General features: G+C 46.2%; 8 protein-coding genes across 8 annotated transcripts; 5 read left to right on the top strand and 3 right to left on the bottom strand.

Moving 5' to 3' along the window:
* Nucleotides 1–133: 133 nt before the first annotated feature.
* Nucleotides 134–1,463, top strand: FPOAC1_003590 (uncharacterized protein; the record flags this gene model as incomplete). The annotated part of the gene is made up of 3 exons (XM_044848149.1): nucleotides 134–982; nucleotides 1,036–1,377; nucleotides 1,425–1,463. The coding sequence occupies 3 exons, from the start codon at nucleotides 134–136 to the stop codon at nucleotides 1,461–1,463; spliced, it is 1,230 nt and encodes a 409-aa protein (XP_044714065.1).
* A 190-nt stretch (nucleotides 1,464–1,653) lies between these two features.
* Nucleotides 1,654–3,242, bottom strand: FPOAC1_003589 (uncharacterized protein; the record flags this gene model as incomplete). Its single annotated transcript, XM_044848148.1, has 2 exons — nucleotides 1,654–2,887; nucleotides 2,935–3,242. The coding sequence occupies 2 exons, from the start codon at nucleotides 3,240–3,242 to the stop codon at nucleotides 1,654–1,656; spliced, it is 1,542 nt and encodes a 513-aa protein (XP_044714064.1).
* A 1,813-nt stretch (nucleotides 3,243–5,055) lies between these two features.
* Nucleotides 5,056–5,696, top strand: FPOAC1_003588 (uncharacterized protein; the record flags this gene model as incomplete). The annotated part of the gene is made up of 3 exons (XM_044848147.1): nucleotides 5,056–5,293; nucleotides 5,346–5,508; nucleotides 5,591–5,696. 3 exons carry the CDS (start codon nucleotides 5,056–5,058, stop codon nucleotides 5,694–5,696), a joined length of 507 nt encoding a protein of 168 aa, XP_044714063.1.
* An 886-nt stretch (nucleotides 5,697–6,582) lies between these two features.
* Nucleotides 6,583–7,722, top strand: FPOAC1_003587 (uncharacterized protein; the record flags this gene model as incomplete). Its single annotated transcript, XM_044848146.1, has 1 exon — nucleotides 6,583–7,722. The coding sequence occupies one exon, from the start codon at nucleotides 6,583–6,585 to the stop codon at nucleotides 7,720–7,722; it is 1,140 nt and encodes a 379-aa protein (XP_044714062.1).
* A 985-nt stretch (nucleotides 7,723–8,707) lies between these two features.
* FPOAC1_003586 (uncharacterized protein) lies at nucleotides 8,708–9,470 on the top strand (the record flags this gene model as incomplete). The annotated part of the gene is made up of 4 exons (XM_044848145.1): nucleotides 8,708–8,838; nucleotides 8,888–8,979; nucleotides 9,034–9,119; nucleotides 9,216–9,470. The coding sequence occupies 4 exons, from the start codon at nucleotides 8,708–8,710 to the stop codon at nucleotides 9,468–9,470; spliced, it is 564 nt and encodes a 187-aa protein (XP_044714061.1).
* Nucleotides 9,471–10,202: 732 nt separating this feature from the next.
* Nucleotides 10,203–12,549, top strand: FPOAC1_003585 (uncharacterized protein; the record flags this gene model as incomplete). Its single annotated transcript, XM_044848144.1, has 6 exons — nucleotides 10,203–10,723; nucleotides 10,813–11,010; nucleotides 11,060–11,125; nucleotides 11,187–11,202; nucleotides 11,256–11,897; nucleotides 11,980–12,549. 6 exons carry the CDS (start codon nucleotides 10,203–10,205, stop codon nucleotides 12,547–12,549), a joined length of 2,013 nt encoding a protein of 670 aa, XP_044714060.1.
* A 370-nt stretch (nucleotides 12,550–12,919) lies between these two features.
* FPOAC1_003584 (uncharacterized protein) lies at nucleotides 12,920–14,083 on the bottom strand (the record flags this gene model as incomplete). Its single annotated transcript, XM_044848143.1, has 1 exon — nucleotides 12,920–14,083. The coding sequence occupies one exon, from the start codon at nucleotides 14,081–14,083 to the stop codon at nucleotides 12,920–12,922; it is 1,164 nt and encodes a 387-aa protein (XP_044714059.1).
* Nucleotides 14,084–14,694: 611 nt separating this feature from the next.
* FPOAC1_003583 (uncharacterized protein) lies at nucleotides 14,695–15,462 on the bottom strand (the record flags this gene model as incomplete). Its single annotated transcript, XM_044848142.1, has 1 exon — nucleotides 14,695–15,462. The coding sequence occupies one exon, from the start codon at nucleotides 15,460–15,462 to the stop codon at nucleotides 14,695–14,697; it is 768 nt and encodes a 255-aa protein (XP_044714058.1).
* Nucleotides 15,463–15,910: the final 448 nt, after the last annotated feature.

Genomic DNA, 15,910 nt, shown 5'->3' with positions numbered 1-15,910 from the left:
CTTTGGGCCATAGTCCACGGACACGGGCCTCGGTTCAGGGTCCGACGGAATGGCGAGATTTTCTATACATAACGACGACAACTCTACATCTAACAGACACCAAATCAATTCCGTATTATTCATCATCAACAAAATGTCAGAACTACTACTTTCACAACCCCTCCAGCTGAAATGCGGCCTCACCCTTCCCAACCGTCTTATCAAAGCCGCCCTGGCTGAGGAAATGGCCGATGGTCAAAATCTTCCCACGACAGCACAGATGGAACGCACATACGGTGCTTGGGCAGAAGGAGGTTGGGGAATGGTCATGACAGGAAACGTCCAAGTCGATAACAAGTATCTCGGCGGTTTCGGCGATTGCTCCATCAGCACCGACCTCCCTGAAGAGAAAGTCCTGGAAGCCTACAAGCATTTTGTTGGTATTTGTCGTCGAAAGGGGACTCCTACAATCATGCAGATCAACCATCCCGGACGCCAATCTCCTCTTGGAGCAGGAAAGAAAGCGTTCATGGATAAGAACATCGCTCCTAGCGCTGTGCCGATGAAGATGGGCGATGATATCATTTCAAAGGTTGTCTCGTGTGTTGTTTTCGGTACACCCAAGGAAATGTCCGTCGCAGAAATCGAAGATGTCGTTCAACGCTTCGCCAAAACGGCCAGAATCGCATCAGAAGCTGGTTTCGACGGTGTTGAGATTCACGCTGCTCATGGATATCTTCTATCTCAGTTCTTGTCGGAAAAGACTAACAAGAGAACCGACGAGTACGGAGGATCACCAGCAGCCAGGGCAAAGATTGTTATTGACATCGCCAGAGCTATTCGGGCTGCGACACCAGCGAATTTCTGCGTTGGTTTGAAGTTCAACTCTGCCGATCATCAGTCTCCCAAGGAACTTGAAGAGTGTCTGGAGCAGATGGCGCTCATTTCAGAGGTTGGATTGGACTTTTTGGAAGTCAGCGGTGGAAGCTATGAGAACCCAACTGTACGTCAGCCGATTTCCCCGATTCTCATATACTGACACTGACTGTTATAAAGATGTTCACTGGAACAGGCGAAAAGAAGTCCGCCAGCACAGCAGCCCGAGAATCCTTCTTCCTCGAATTCGCCCGCGAGATGCGCGCCAAAGTTCCCAACATCCCATTAATGGTAACAGGAGGTTTCCGTACCCGCGCAGGCATGGAAGCTGCTCTGGCCGAAGGTGCCTGTGATCTCATCGGCCTTGGAAGACCTGCCATCATCAATCCCTTCCTGCCAGCGAACATCATCTTGAACAAGGAGGTCAAGGATGATGATGCTAGACTTTTTGCCAAGAGGATTCAAACACCTTGGATTTTGAAGAAGTTTGGACCAAAGAGTATTGGATCTGGTGCTGAGATTGTAAGTTTACTTTTTGTTTGATGGGAATGTTGGCTAATGATCTTTAGGTTTGGTATAGGAAGCAGTTGCAGGCAATTGGGAAGTGAACAACACCTTGGGAGTGGTAATTGTCCTTTTTTAGATCGAGTTTATCTTTGTTATACTATAGAATTAGAGTAATCAATAGAATCTCCTTTGTCAGTTATCTCATAATCTTTCCGGCAATGTCATACATGATCATAGAATCTCGTGTTCATCGCTGTCATTCTCAAAGCCCATCACTTCGTAAACAATCACCTAGTCTCTCATCTTCAAAGCAATATCCAACCCAAGCGGCTTTCTCAAAAACCCCTCTCTCGTCTCCATGACCCCCTGCCTCAGCTCAGGTACATATCTCCTCGCCCACGTCGCTGCGATCAACTTCATCTCCATCTCAGCGACATTCCTCCCCACGCATGCCCTGGGTCCATGACTGAACGGATTAAACGCCATCTTTTGTAAATCCGTGGGGTTCTCCCAGCGCTCCGGTCTGAAGTCATCTGCGTCTGGGCCCCAGATCTCTTTAGAGTGGTGCAGCGTGTATGTCGGAACGCTGAGGACACTGCCTGGTGGGAAATAGTACCCTTTGATTGTGACGCCGGGCGAGTTGGGTGGGATTTGACGTGGGAGGCCGATGCCGGATGTTGAATGGTAACGAAGGGTTTCGTTGATGACGTTGGCTAGGTAGGGAAGATCGCGGACCATGTCGTACGTGGGTACTTCCACTTCCGACGGGATGGCGTTGTCGAGTTCGGATTGCAACTTCTCAAGAACACCTGGAGTTCGTGTGACATGGTAGAGTAGAGCGCATGATGAGTTAGATGTTGTATCGCTACCAGCGATGAGCTGCGTCAACGCTTCAGCCGTCAATTCCTCACGGCCCAGTGGTTCGCCTTTTTCATCTCTTCCTTCCATCAATCTAGCGAGAAGGTCTTCTCGTTCAATGGATGGTGGATTGTCGAGTCTGTTCTTGACGCGCGCAATAGCAATTCCTGCCAGGTTCTTCACAGCGTTGAGTCCATTGCTGAAGAACGGATCAGGTAACCACTGAGCATAAGGCTTCAACTGAGGAAAACATCCCAACGTGGCACTGACTTCACCTCTTCTGTTCAGAATCTCAATGGCGGAAGCATAAATCGGCGCGCTGTCGGGTGTTTCTCTCACTTCAGCTACGTCAGCGCCGTTGGCGAGCATTCCGAATGGTACACCGAATGCGAGATCACCGATGACATCAAAGGCGAGATAATTGAACCATGGGAGACAATCGATGAGGGCTTCTCGCTTGCCGTTCTTGTCGGTTTGACCAGATGCGACGAGCTTATCGAGCTGTTGCACGAAAAGTTCAAGATTGGCGTGGATGTATGGTTCGAATTGACTGATGGACTTTGCTGAGAAGACGTGTGAGATGAGCTTGCGCTTACGCGTGTGCTCTGAGCGATCGCGGGTGTTGAAAAGACCTCTTCGAATGGACACAAACGCGTCATAAAATTCACTGTCATCCGTTAGATCCGAGCATCGTTAATTGAGATGAGTACTCACGACTTCAAGAAACCATTTCCATGACCATAAATTGTCGCGATAGCTTCTGCGTCAGCGATGGAAGTGTGGTTTGGCTGAATACGAATAACGGGTCCGAGTTGCTTGTGAATCTCATCCACGACGCGATATCGCTCGCCGCGTCTGCAGACGTAGAGAAGCCATAGATTTGAGAACTGCGCGGGGAAAGGCGCGGGGATGTTTCGAAGATGACCGTATGTAACGAAATATGAGTAGAGGTATGAAGCGACGACAAGACCTGCGGCGATGGGGAGAGACCACCAGGTGAAGAGGAGGTCAACGATTGCCATGACGTCGTAGACTTGATGGTGATGGTGATGGTGCTTCTGTCCTGGGTCTCTCGAGGTAGTGTACTGTAGAAGTCATCTTAAATGCCCGCATTCTTAACTTCTACCACCGAGGCTAGTGTAGTTCACCCCCGCATCTGGGCGGCAGTTACGGATAACTTGATGGAGAGAGATGGGAATATCGTCAAGAAATGGTATCCGGGATCCAATGACAGGTACTCAATTTGGAGGCATCCGGAATCTCGGAGTTTGAGCGAATCACGATCTTGGGAGTGTTCCCCAGAGTCCGAGCTAAGATAAGATTGTTGGTAAGACCGCTGAGTGGTCTTTGCGGGGATGTCTTGCATGGAAGTTACCCTGCAGTATGGTCGAGATGAATGTAGGGCTGTAGTATTGAGTCATTCAACCAGTATCTTTTATTGTTCTCAATTCTAAGTGATTCTTTGATACTTTCTACGACGATTGCAACTTGCAGGCTTGTATTATTTTGTGGCGAGTTGTTAGGTTGAGCATCACCGATAATGTTCTTTGTTCAAATGCTTCAATTACAAGACAAAACAAATATGACACATGAAAGGCACCCAACTGACGACCATAATTCCCTCGTCTTTGACAATCACAGTGCAAAATTAGACAAATTACTTGATTATACACTCACATTCATTTTTTATCTGACATTCTTCTCATCATACTCTGCTGGTCAAGCTGTCGGGTATGTCGCGTCAATTCAGGACAGGAACTGGAACATGAATTATCCGTCTTCTTGGCGCGCCTAGCTCGGCTGCTCGGCAAACTATTGGTCCGCGCAAAACACCAAAACACGCGACCACTTTCTACATCGCCAACCCAACTTTATGCACCTGTCAAGTGTCAACCCAAACACAGCCGCAAGGCCGTGCAATATTCATCCGAGATAAACAACGCATTGATCATGTAAAATCTGAAATCGGAAACAATTCATCACGGTACCATCTGCGTCTGTCCGGCCCTTGGCTCCAACAAGGACCGATCAGCCGAGAGTTCAAGATGGTCACCATGACCATAAAATCTATATCAAGCCCTATATGCGAACATTAAGTCCAGATGGGACTCGCTACAAGTCGTCGTAATACGAAATTTCAGCCAAGAACCCCTCACCACCAAAATGTGAAACTTGGGGATACCTGTCAGTCAGCTCCGCACGGAAGCTCCAACAGCCGGCTTGGTATGTAATAACTGGACAATACAATTACCAGAAAAGGACACAAACTGCAACGGTACACATTCTCTTGGTGTTTTGTTTTCGAAACCTCCCCCTTTCCCCTTGTAGCGCCAACTCAGCCTGTGACGTTGCTGGCTTGTCGCTGTACAGGGATCATCTGTTTGATCTCCCGTCTCACAATGCCACCTCAAGCAGCACCCGGTTTCGCCTCAAAACTGGTCTGAATTGGCGGTATCTCAGCTGAATAGTCATATCCATATTATAGGTACCAAACAATTAATTCTGCAAAAAAATGAAAAAATTCAAGATCCATATCTTTCGCGACGTTTCCCGTCTTATCTCTGTTTTTTTTTTTGCCCTCTCTTTCTTTTCTTTTCTTTCTGCACGTTGATCTGGAATCACGCAGCGACTTTCATTTCTTTTTGATCCGGGTTTGATAATTCTATTTTATTCTTATTCTTACAATCCTTTTCTTTATTTGGTTACATTTTTAATTTGTAATTATTCGATAACAACACAATCACTCAGCTCTGGTAGCAACATTTTTTACATTCGACGTCAACCGACTAAAAAAAAGGATTCGAAACCCCGACGACCCTTTCTTCTCTCGCTCCAATGGACAACAATGCTATCGAACTACAGCTATCCCGTATCATTTCTGCAGTAGAATCCACAACCATCTTTACAACGATTATTCCCAAGCCGACTGCGAAAGCCGATGGAACTGCCACTACCGAAATTCCTGTCGTGACGGTCACGCAGGAAGCCACTCATTCAGATGTCAGCTCGGGAGGGTTACCTGGAGGCAAGATTTTTGGGGCTTTAGAGATTATCATTGCTCTCGGAGTATTGGGTATGTCTATTATCAAGATACATCCGAAACCATAAAACTAATTTCACAATAGTTGGCGTGTTGCTCATGATTATGGGAATCATCCTCTGCGATCGACGACGAAAATCCAAGAAGAGAAAGCGAGCATCTGCCAGAGTCCAAAAGAGAATGACGGAAAAGAGCGAGCCACCATCCGAGACCAGCAGCCAACGCAGTCGATCACCGACGGATCCGCGGTCAGTAGAAGCGGTATGGCCTCGGATGGCAGAGCAGAATCAGACAGTTCACGAATATTGGAATAACGATGCGACACGTCAGAATCAAGCTTGGCAGCCGGGACCAGGAGGCATGCCGCCGGGACACGGGCAAATACAAGGACAAGGACAAAACCAAGGGCAATATAGATATCAATAACCTTGAATGAAAGAATGTCTGTCGCTGAGTCACAGAAAATATGTCTCATTATTTTGTGAAATGAAACTTTGGCCTGGGGATGGGCAGACACATGGATAACTACAACGCTTGGTGGAGGTCAGTTGAGTCGATGTCTGCTGCCTTGAACATAAGACTCCATCCCAGTCTCTACTAGCCCTAGGTTTAGAGTAGTTGAAGACTGGTTTACAAGCCATTGTTCTGCTTACTTGTCAGTAGCGCTGTGGCTCAAACTATTGGAAGAAAAAGATCTGAACAGTAAAATGATGAACAAAAAAGCTATGTACTCGAACTTTAGAATAGCCGCCCAGAATTCAGGCTGCATTAAGAGGCCATATGTTGGGTCTTTCTGCCCAAGTACTTAAGCAACCACATAAATTACAAACGGTTGCTGGGATCCTTTCGAGGTGCATGCGATATAAATAACATGCGATACAAATTATTCATTCATTGTGAAGTTCTGTTCTGTGATTGGTTCTATCAGCTTCCATGGCCTGGGCCATGTTGTGACCAGAACGCTACTCCAGGACACTCTCGATGTTGGGGAGGAAGGAGATTCGTTGAAGTACAATTGTATTAGACCCATTCTACCAGCCAAAACCAACCAAAAAATGTGCCCAATAAAAGAAACAGACAGGCTTTTATAACCAACATGCTTACATTATTGCACTGTTGGTCGTCGATATGTTGGTTAAGATGAAACGAGGCTGGCGCTTACGGTTTCTCCTCCTTCAACATAACCTTTCTTCTCCCTCGAAGGGGATATTCTCTTCGTCAAAACATCCAAGTATATTCTGCTTCAAATTAGTGAACCTGTGGGGAAGACTCAAAGCCCTTCCCAAAAAAGCAACTCTGATCATTTCTTCATCATTGTCACAATGTGTGCAGCCGTTGCTCCTCTTCTCATCACCACCCTCTCAGCAGAAGCAATCAGGGTCATTCTTGCTAAGCATGGACCAGATATCGCACAATGGGCGCTCAGTATGTATGTTCAATGGCAATCAGGAAGCGCAGCGACACAACAGAGGCACACGATGGAGGAGATTCAACGTTTCACAGCAAATTTGCCCAATCTCATCGAACGAAAAGAGATCCGCGTCGTCCCTGGCGCTTTCAACTCGACCCCGAACTTTATAAATTACTTTCAAGTTGCAGCATTGGGTGCGATACCTCTTTCGATACTGGAAGTAGGTCAAGCCATTCGACGAGTTGGCGCAAGTCTCGAGTCCATAAGATCGGAACTCGCCATTGCGAATGTTTCCAACGTTCAGGGATGGGGTGAAGGTGGCTTTGGCAGCTACATTCATCGTTTCGTTCAGAATGAAATGTTGGCCTTTGATGACAGTGGTGTTGATCAAGATGAGAAGCATCACTACTTCTATGTTTGGCATCCCGATAACGACTGGCATACTGCGTTTGAAGAAAGGCAGGCCGAGCAGCCTCTCGGGCCTAGTTTTGGTGGATATCACTACGATCTCCCAACTCTTTGTTTACGCATGAGAGCCGACAGAGAAGTTATGAATCGAACGACCGAGTATGGACGTACCGCTGTGTTCCATCTTGTCATACCAGCCTACCAGCCACTTGTGGTAGACACCAAGTTCAGGTTTGCCAAAGAACTGTTCCCATTGATCATTACCGGAGCTCGACATCGAGGAACGGATCTGGTTTGGCTTGCACTTTGTCAAGACGCGGAGCCTGAGATGCCAGAACTCCAGTTTGTGAGCATCTTGCCTGATGCAATGGGAACGGGAGATCTCTTCATGATGGGTCACATGAGTGGTTGGGCTGGTCTCGTCGTATGTGGCGCTGCCGCGATTGTATTTCCTCCTTGCGCGCCCGCTGCAGCAATTGTTGCGGATTGCGTTGCAGGCCCTTCTCTGTTGGCAACATTTGCGGCAGTCGTCGCTTCGGGAGTTTACGAAGGTGTCACCAGACCAGAAGTACAGGTTCTAGGAGATGGCGTTTTCTTCGACGATTTGGTTTACTTGGATGATTGCAAAGAATGTAAGATATGAGCTCTGATCGAGCTTTGTGCGTTTTATTCGAAATAACCAATTTGTTATTCTCATGACATATATGTATTTACGGGTCCTCAATGTCTTAGAGTTGTAGTGGTCTTTTGTTCAAGTGAAACGATATCTATTGATTGGCAACCCCAATCCAGCATCGTCTTTGTGGTGTCAGAGGGTAGATATTTGAAACGTCACAGGTTAACAATATGAATGAAATGGAATAAGTGGAGTAGTACTGAGTAAAGCGACACTCCCTGTCTTGGGCTTCGTAGTAAGACGATCGCATCTGCGCAATGGTGGTACACGGGATAATCGGCTTCCTCGACGCTACGAGACTCTGGCTCATGTGACACACTGATGAAGCACTGCATTAAAAATCAAGATAGCCGTCTAGAAATACTGAATTTAGAAACGTGGCTACCTGTTATTCTTGTCTTGCCGTATCTGACCTCCCTTCTCGGTCGAAAAAAGCCGGAGTGAGGCTATCGCCGAGCAACATGGTGCCATATATGCACACTGATCAATAGCTCCATTCCTAATGGCTGCAACCTCTCCCGCACCCGGTCCCGACTTATCCTTGTAGTGTACCTGACAGCCGGTAATCTTTCTTTTTTCTTTTTCTTCCATGACATGATCTCTCAACACCAACAGTGCAGCATCTCAGACAAAATACCTCAACAAAGAGGTGTGCATGCGGGGAACTCGGAGCCCGCCGATGGACATGGTCGGGTGAAAGGGGAGGACAGCAGAAGCCACATGGTTTGTTCATGTGTTTGCTTCTATTCTTCTTTTGATAATGGGATGGATTGGCGTTTTCTTGGCTCTTGGCTTTTGTATATAAGAGTGTGCTTTCACCCCGCTTTTTAACATTTGTGTTTCCCCTGCAAGATCTAGTCTTGGCTCTTTGTCTAGTAGATCTGGTTGCCTATCTGGACAAGTCTCGCTCAAAGCCTTGTCGGCCATGCCATTCACATTCTTCAAACCCAAGATGCCTTCACTCACTACACCTGTGGTCTCTTCACCTGTTATTTACCCGTCTGTTACGTCCGAGTTTGAAGCTGCCAATCAGAAATTCGCTGCGACGTTTACTCAGTCCCATCTGCCTGGTCCACCCCGTCGGTAAGTGGACGACAACAACCATGGAATCAAAGGGTCTGACAAGTATCAGAAAAGTCGCAGTGGTAGCGTGTATGGATAGCAGATTGGATGTAGAAAAGGTACTCGGATTGGATATCGGCGATGCGCACGTCATCAGAAATGGTAACCATCTCCAATATCTTGATATTTGCTGCAAAGCTGACATGGATGTTACAGCCGGTGGTCGCGCAGTAGAAGCCCTCCGATCAATCCTAATCTCTCAGCAATTATTGGGAACGCGTGAGATAATCATTATGCACCATGTAAGACAACCCAACCCCTCGGGAGAGACAGAAAAAAAGAAACGTGGTCTCGATCATCGGACCAGATTGAACCGGCCCGGCTGACCCCACGCTTAGACCGGCTGTGGCATGCAGAGCTTCTCCGACACGGATTTCCGAGCCAAGATCCGGCAAGAGATGCATGAAGATGTGGACCATATGGCTTTTCTTCCTTTTTCCGATTTACGACAGAGTGTTATTGATGATGTTGCTTTTCTGCGAAAGAGTCCTTTGATTCTGGATGTTCCTATCACTGGGTATGTTTATGATGTCAAGACGGGCAGAATTGAACAGGTTGATGAGAGGGCAGACTCTGAGTGTTCCAGCCCTTGACCAGACACTTAATGAAGTATGTTTTGGCGTTGCGGGATAATTGTTTGTGGTCTAAGATATGATGGAGTTGAAGCAATATATAGAGAGCGCTTATCGTCATTGTTTTTCTGATGTCGCAAATGCAAGCCAGTCAATTTTCTACGAAATAGAATGTAGCACCGAGTAACCTGGGCGCAAACTCCGAGGCAGACACGGCATCTATCTAGATGGATGGTGTCGTGTCTGTATGCACTTCGGGCTCCGTTCTGAACGTGTCACACAACCGGTAACACCACCGGCTTACTACAGCATGTGGTGATATACACTTATTAACTTACGCCATATGATTCGCTTGTGAAATATCAACATTGAATGGAAATATAAATCCATAAACCACGCAAAACTTACCTGGACCCTTGTTGTTCCTATCTTTTCACTTACCTCTTATCTCATACGTGAACGAGTTGAATTGTTCATTATCGAGATGTTACTGTTGGTTATCTAAATTAGTGAGCCAAGAAATGCATATCACTGATGCAATGTAACTAGACTTACTAAAGACAATTCGTTTATTGAGAAATACTGACATCATCAATATGCGGGTGAGGATCGAATTATGCAATTAGCTCAAGGTTACATTGAGACGAGGCATATAAATACAAGTTGCATGATAACAGAATTGGAGATGAAATCAAATTTCTTTTCACACTCGTGGGGAATGACTAGCCCGATGACAATCGCCCTCTCGCTGTCATGGCTGAAGCAATTGGGATCGCTGGTTCTGTTATCGGAATTGCTGGGTTCGGCTTTAAACTCGCAACCACTCTTCAGTCATACGTTGCTTCATCACGCGAGGCTGCCGACAGACTTGCGGATGTCATGTTTGAGATTGAATCGACAGCCACGGCACTTGACCAACTCCATGATCTAATCAAGCAAGATACTGTTGCCATCAGTCCTCTTTTTAAGGACAAAGGCTTGGAGGAAATTCAACGGGTAGTCGCCAAGACTGAAAGCATTTATTACAAGATCTGTGGCGTGTTGGGTGATAAGTTAGGATTTACTGTTAGTGAGGGATATGGAAACGAAACGGAGCCAACCACCCCGATGCTTGACAATACACTTCTAGAAACTCCCACACTTGGTTTGCGGCAAAGCTTACGATGGCCGTGGCTGGAGCCCAGTATACTGAAGCTGCGCGAAGAACTGAGAACGGTCAAGTTTTCGTTGCTTTTACAAATCCAGCTTGCTACAGTCGCTCAATTCCAAATGGAGTATGTTTTCTTTTTCCTTTCCTTGATATCTAGTCCATCACAGATCCGTTGGATTTATGTATCGTACACTGACTCGTTAAATCTGATAGACAGTCGAAAACAGTTACCCAACCACTTGGTGACGAGGAAAAGAAACTCCTTATTCAAGCACACGAACTTCTTCAGCAACAAAGGAAGCATGCGAATCGGCTGAGACAATTAGAAATCGAAAATCCTGCGGATCCCGAGATCGCAAGCCAACGAGGACAGGGCGATCCCCCGGTGTCTTCATTTGGAGAGTCCACTCGGTATGTACGACAACCGACTGATCATGAATATTTACCAACCGTTCGACAGCTGTGATACTAGAGCGCTTAATCCTCCGTCCATGCCTGGCTCATCATCCTGGCTTGTTCAATCTACGTAAGTCAAGTCGAGATAACTATAAGCGAAGACTTAGCGTTGATAACACTACAAATGTTAGATCTGAACAGAACAACGTAGGTAGAGCTACATATTCTGTGTGTGATGTTTTTGAGTAACAAAAATGCAGATTGATGAGAGAGCTCCATTCAATGCAAACAACAAAGGAAAGATGAATGAATCCAACACAACAGACAGTGAATCTTTATTCACACAGCTTCACGCAATTGAAATTGAAAGCAGTTATCTCAAAGGTGACAGAGACCATCCCGTCAGTCGACATCAGGGTCAATATAAACTCTCAACAAAACAATACGAGAAGCCAGAATGGTTACGGAGGCTTTTGTTACGTTTCCACATGGCTCCTAACTCAAAGCAAGAAGAGCTGGCAGCGTTCTTACTGGAGATACCTGCTATGAATGGGGACCAGCCACAAAGCGTTGTGAAAAAGATACCAATGGAAGAAAAAGAAGTGAAGGGTGCCCTCGCAAAGCTCAGGATAAGCCAGTTTCTAAGGTTACTACCGAGTCTTTACCAACAATATCTCGAGTTGGACAGTATGGTCCGGAAGGAGGTAGACCGAGCTGTGGCCAATGTCAAACAACAGGATAGTCGACCCAAGACATTGGTTGCTATCAGAACTACAGAAAACGAGAACCAGGTGATTCTCGTAGAGCTGTTCTTTCGAATTGGCGAAGAGGTTGAGCCGGTTTATGTGACAACAGTTGATGGCCTGAAGGTCTTGCCTTTCCATCGTTGTCTGACCTGGGAGGTGAGTAGCGTGAATTTCTTGTTTTCTATCACAGAAGATGCCAGTAGTAACGACGGATACATGACTAATGTTCGCGGTATAGATGACACACGAGGCTTTAATCGAGGATCTGGCCAACTCTCCCAATCTTGAAGCAGCTTTGCGCAGCAGAGACTACATCGTCCTCATGGAGGATAGAACAAGGGTTCATTCTAACAAATGGAGATCGATCATCCGGCCTGGAATTAAATTGCAGCTACATATGTCTCGTCACGAGAACGCAACTTCAATCCTACCAATGCTGCGTAAATCATCACGCCACAGTCGTATCGGCGACCAATATGACAGAATTAAACGTACTCCATTTGCGAGACGCGTTAAGAAAATAAGATCCCCATTGGAGCAAAATGCGTCGACCGCCGAAGACGAAAAGATTCACTCGAAAATATCATCATTATCTGCAGTTAACGAGGAAGATAAATACGAGTCTTTGAAAGGAACACCTTCAGATCTGAGCAACTCGACAGAAGACGACATAGGAAAACTTCTGGAGCTGTGGACCAATGCACCACGACCGTTCACGGAGATTGCTTCTGAATCTTGGTCACTCCCTTCATCTCCTCGTGGCACAGACATAGCAGGAGACGAATTAGTTGTGGACAGCAAGAATTAAATCAACTACTATTTAATTGAAACACGATTGACCCTGTCAATGTAGCCTTGTGGCACTTTCTGCTCCCACCGTCCTCGGACAGACCCAGCATCAGAATGATATCGTGTCTGCATGCTTTCCACGTCCTGTACTCCTGATGTATCACAGAACCGGCAACGACATACTGTAGAGTTATGCCAGTATTGAAAAATCTAGTCTTCAGCGATCCTTTGATCTGAAGATTTGTTGACAACTTGATATGCGTGGGACAGATCAACCGTTGTTAAGAACCTCGAAAAAACTGAGGAGGCCTGGGTGAAAGAATAAGAGATTAGAGAGACGAAGAGAAAAAGGACATAACATACTGTAAATTGAAACACTTCCGTTCTCCCTACATAATATGCTTCTGACATATCGACTTAATATGTAAGTACAAATCCATCAACCATGCCGTAAACACGAGTATCGTCATGGCCGTGGCTACTCCAGCTATACCGTCTGATTCAAACTCTTCACCAATGTTCACCGTGGCAATCGTAAAACCAACATTCGGAAAGACAATCGCCCACCAAGGCAGAGCAAAACTCATCTTGGGCCTAGATGTATCGCCGCTGAGTTTAGATACCAAGATTGGAACATGCGCAACTGCTGCGATTGCGAAGAGCCAAAAGGTAAACAACCAAAGAAATACACCGATCCACAATGCCATGATGTTAAGTGTTTCGGCAGCAGTTGGGTGCTTCGCAAAGTATCCGTAACCATCTGGGATTGCTTTGGCACATCCGATGAGTGCTATGATGGTATAACCTGCTGAGCCCACAGATATAAACAGGCCAGGTCGGAGATTGACAGGACCAAGACCGTTGACAAGCATGTTGCCTACAAAATGAGGGAGAAAGAGAAGACACAATATCCACCCAAGTCCCTCGAAGGCGATCCCAGCGACAAGGATCGGCACTCGTTGTGGAGGAGGTTGGTCTGCTGCAATAACAGAGGCGACGGTACCAGTAAGCATGGCATTGTAAATCATCAAGAACATTGGAGAGCTCATGCTACCAGGTGTGAAGGGAGCGATGGAGAACATGACGACGAAAATGACGATATTATATGTCAGAGTAATGGCGCCGTAGATCCAGAAGAGAACACGAATAACATCAATAAGCCAGGAGCCGGTATGAGGAACACCGAAAACCTGCATGCCCATGATGATGGTTGCTACCGAGAGCCACAGCGATCCTGTAAAGTAGGCTTCTGGAGGTTTTGTGATGGATTCGCGAAAGCTTGAGGGCTTCCGAACAAATCGGTAGATCATGGCTGAGACAAATAGGATAAATATGACAATATTGAGTATGAATACAACAACTCCAATGGTTTGCAGACCTCGGAATTGATAGGGTGTCTTTGATAGCATGAGGGCTACGCCACCGGTAGATTGAGTGCAGGTGAAATTGCCCCATGAGAATCGATCGACCAATGAAGCATCTTTTGAGTTTGTATCTCTAGACTCTGCATCATTGGGATGAAGGACAGCTTTTGACGTGACATCTTGTGTCATGACGATTGTAGAGAGAGAAATGTGGAGGGTGTGGGGAGATGATAGAAAGGTGGAGAGGAAAAGTTACCCCGAGTATGATCTAGACTACATAAGAGATGACACTCCTCAGGGTATCAGAAAAATTGGCCGCTGTGAGCCTAAGAGACGAAATTAGTAGGCCACTTTATGCTCTTTAGACTATAGCTCTTAGACTATTATTTTTGTAATCTAAGACTTAGGAGGTCATTTTTTCTGCTACCCACTAGTCTAGTTAAGAGATGACACTAAAACGGATCTAAGAAGGAGGCAATCTGACCAATCATATACCACCTCTTAGTGCTAGTAGGGGCATCTCTCAGCTTTAGAGGCATCTCTCAGTTCAAATGTGTCTTGCAGGTCACTGAATGAGCAACATTACTAATCGAATGACTCCGTATCACAAAAGAATAATGGAGAGACAAGAGTAATAGATAGACATATGGATTATTCTACCTATCTAATATATAAAATATGCAAATAAAATACATTAAATTTGATGATGGTGATTAAATCTGGTCAACGAAAGAAAGAAAGACTGACGATATCCATCACTCTCAACGAATATACACTCCAAACACTAAATAGATAACAGCCTACTTCTTCTCAAAAACAACAAACTCAACCGTGTAGGGCTGGATAATGCGGGACCAAGTGGTCAACCCTCCAAACTGGGTATGCGGGATGCTGGTAGTGACGTCGACAGCCTGGGGGCTCGTACCCTCCTCGGTCGGGAGCTTCTGCCAAGCGATATCCCAAATGATGGATCCTCCTTCATAGTCGGAATCAACAAGCTTGATGAACTCGTTGTTGAAAGAGATCTTGACCGATGGAAGTGGAACGATCGCCCCCTCCTGAGAAGGTGGGATTCTAGCCGAGATTCTGTAGTTGGCCTCTGCAGCCAAAGGGACTTGGATTGGAGTCAAGACACTCCCAATGACACGACCTTCGTCACTCTGCTCACTTGACTGATCATCGGTCTGACCATTGGAGGCAGTAAGGCCGTTCTTTGGCTCATCTTCAGGTCCGACACCTGCAAGCAAGTACTTGATGGGGATGTTGTATACGCCATTGGCGGTCTCAAACAGAACACTCTTACTGTTGAGCCAAGAGATGGGAAGTTGAATAGGGACTTTCAGAGTGGCATCGATCTGCTTGGGAGATGGAGGAGGAAAGCCCTCGGGGAAGAGCAGTGGGAAGGCTCGGAGAGAGAAGCGAAGACCTCCGTCCCAGTCTTCACGTCGGATGAAAGCTCCCGCAAGGTAGCCGGGAACCTTGCCCTTGGCTTCAAGATAGAGGATCTTGGTCCATGGGGAATAAGTGGCAGAAAGGCCAAACTTGGGGAAGGGAACGAGGGCAGCCATTGTAAAGTTTGAAAGAGTTGGTTTATTGGATTGGTTGAGTATATTGAATTGTTGGGTTGATGCTGTATCTAATTTGAAGAAGGATGTCGCCCTTCTTATAGATAGTCGTGAAATACAATTCTTGTATGAGATAGACGTACTGTCACAATTTGTGTCCTATAAGCCATGATATGTCGTGATCGACAAGAAGAATGTCGTTCCACTTCCTCAAAGACATATTTCGAGTCTCGGACCTCTTGAAAGACTGCCATGTTCTGACTGTTTCGAGACAGAGGCAGCCACAATATTCGCATACCCCGAGAAGGTTCACTCACATGAAAGTCGGTCACGACAATGTACTACTGTAGAGTCGAATGTTCACCAACGGTATGCATCTCACCTTTGTGATGAACACCATACATTTCCGTCAGATTTATGGGGCTTAGCTCCCAGCTGGAGTAAGGTAATT

Source organism: Fusarium poae, chromosome 1, assembly GCF_019609905.1.
Source record: "Fusarium poae strain DAOMC 252244 chromosome 1, whole genome shotgun sequence".
NCBI classification, from domain to species: Eukaryota; Fungi; Ascomycota; class Sordariomycetes; order Hypocreales; family Nectriaceae; genus Fusarium; species Fusarium poae.
The sequence above is the reverse complement of the archived record's forward strand: the minus strand, read 5'-3'. Positions and strand labels throughout refer to the sequence as shown.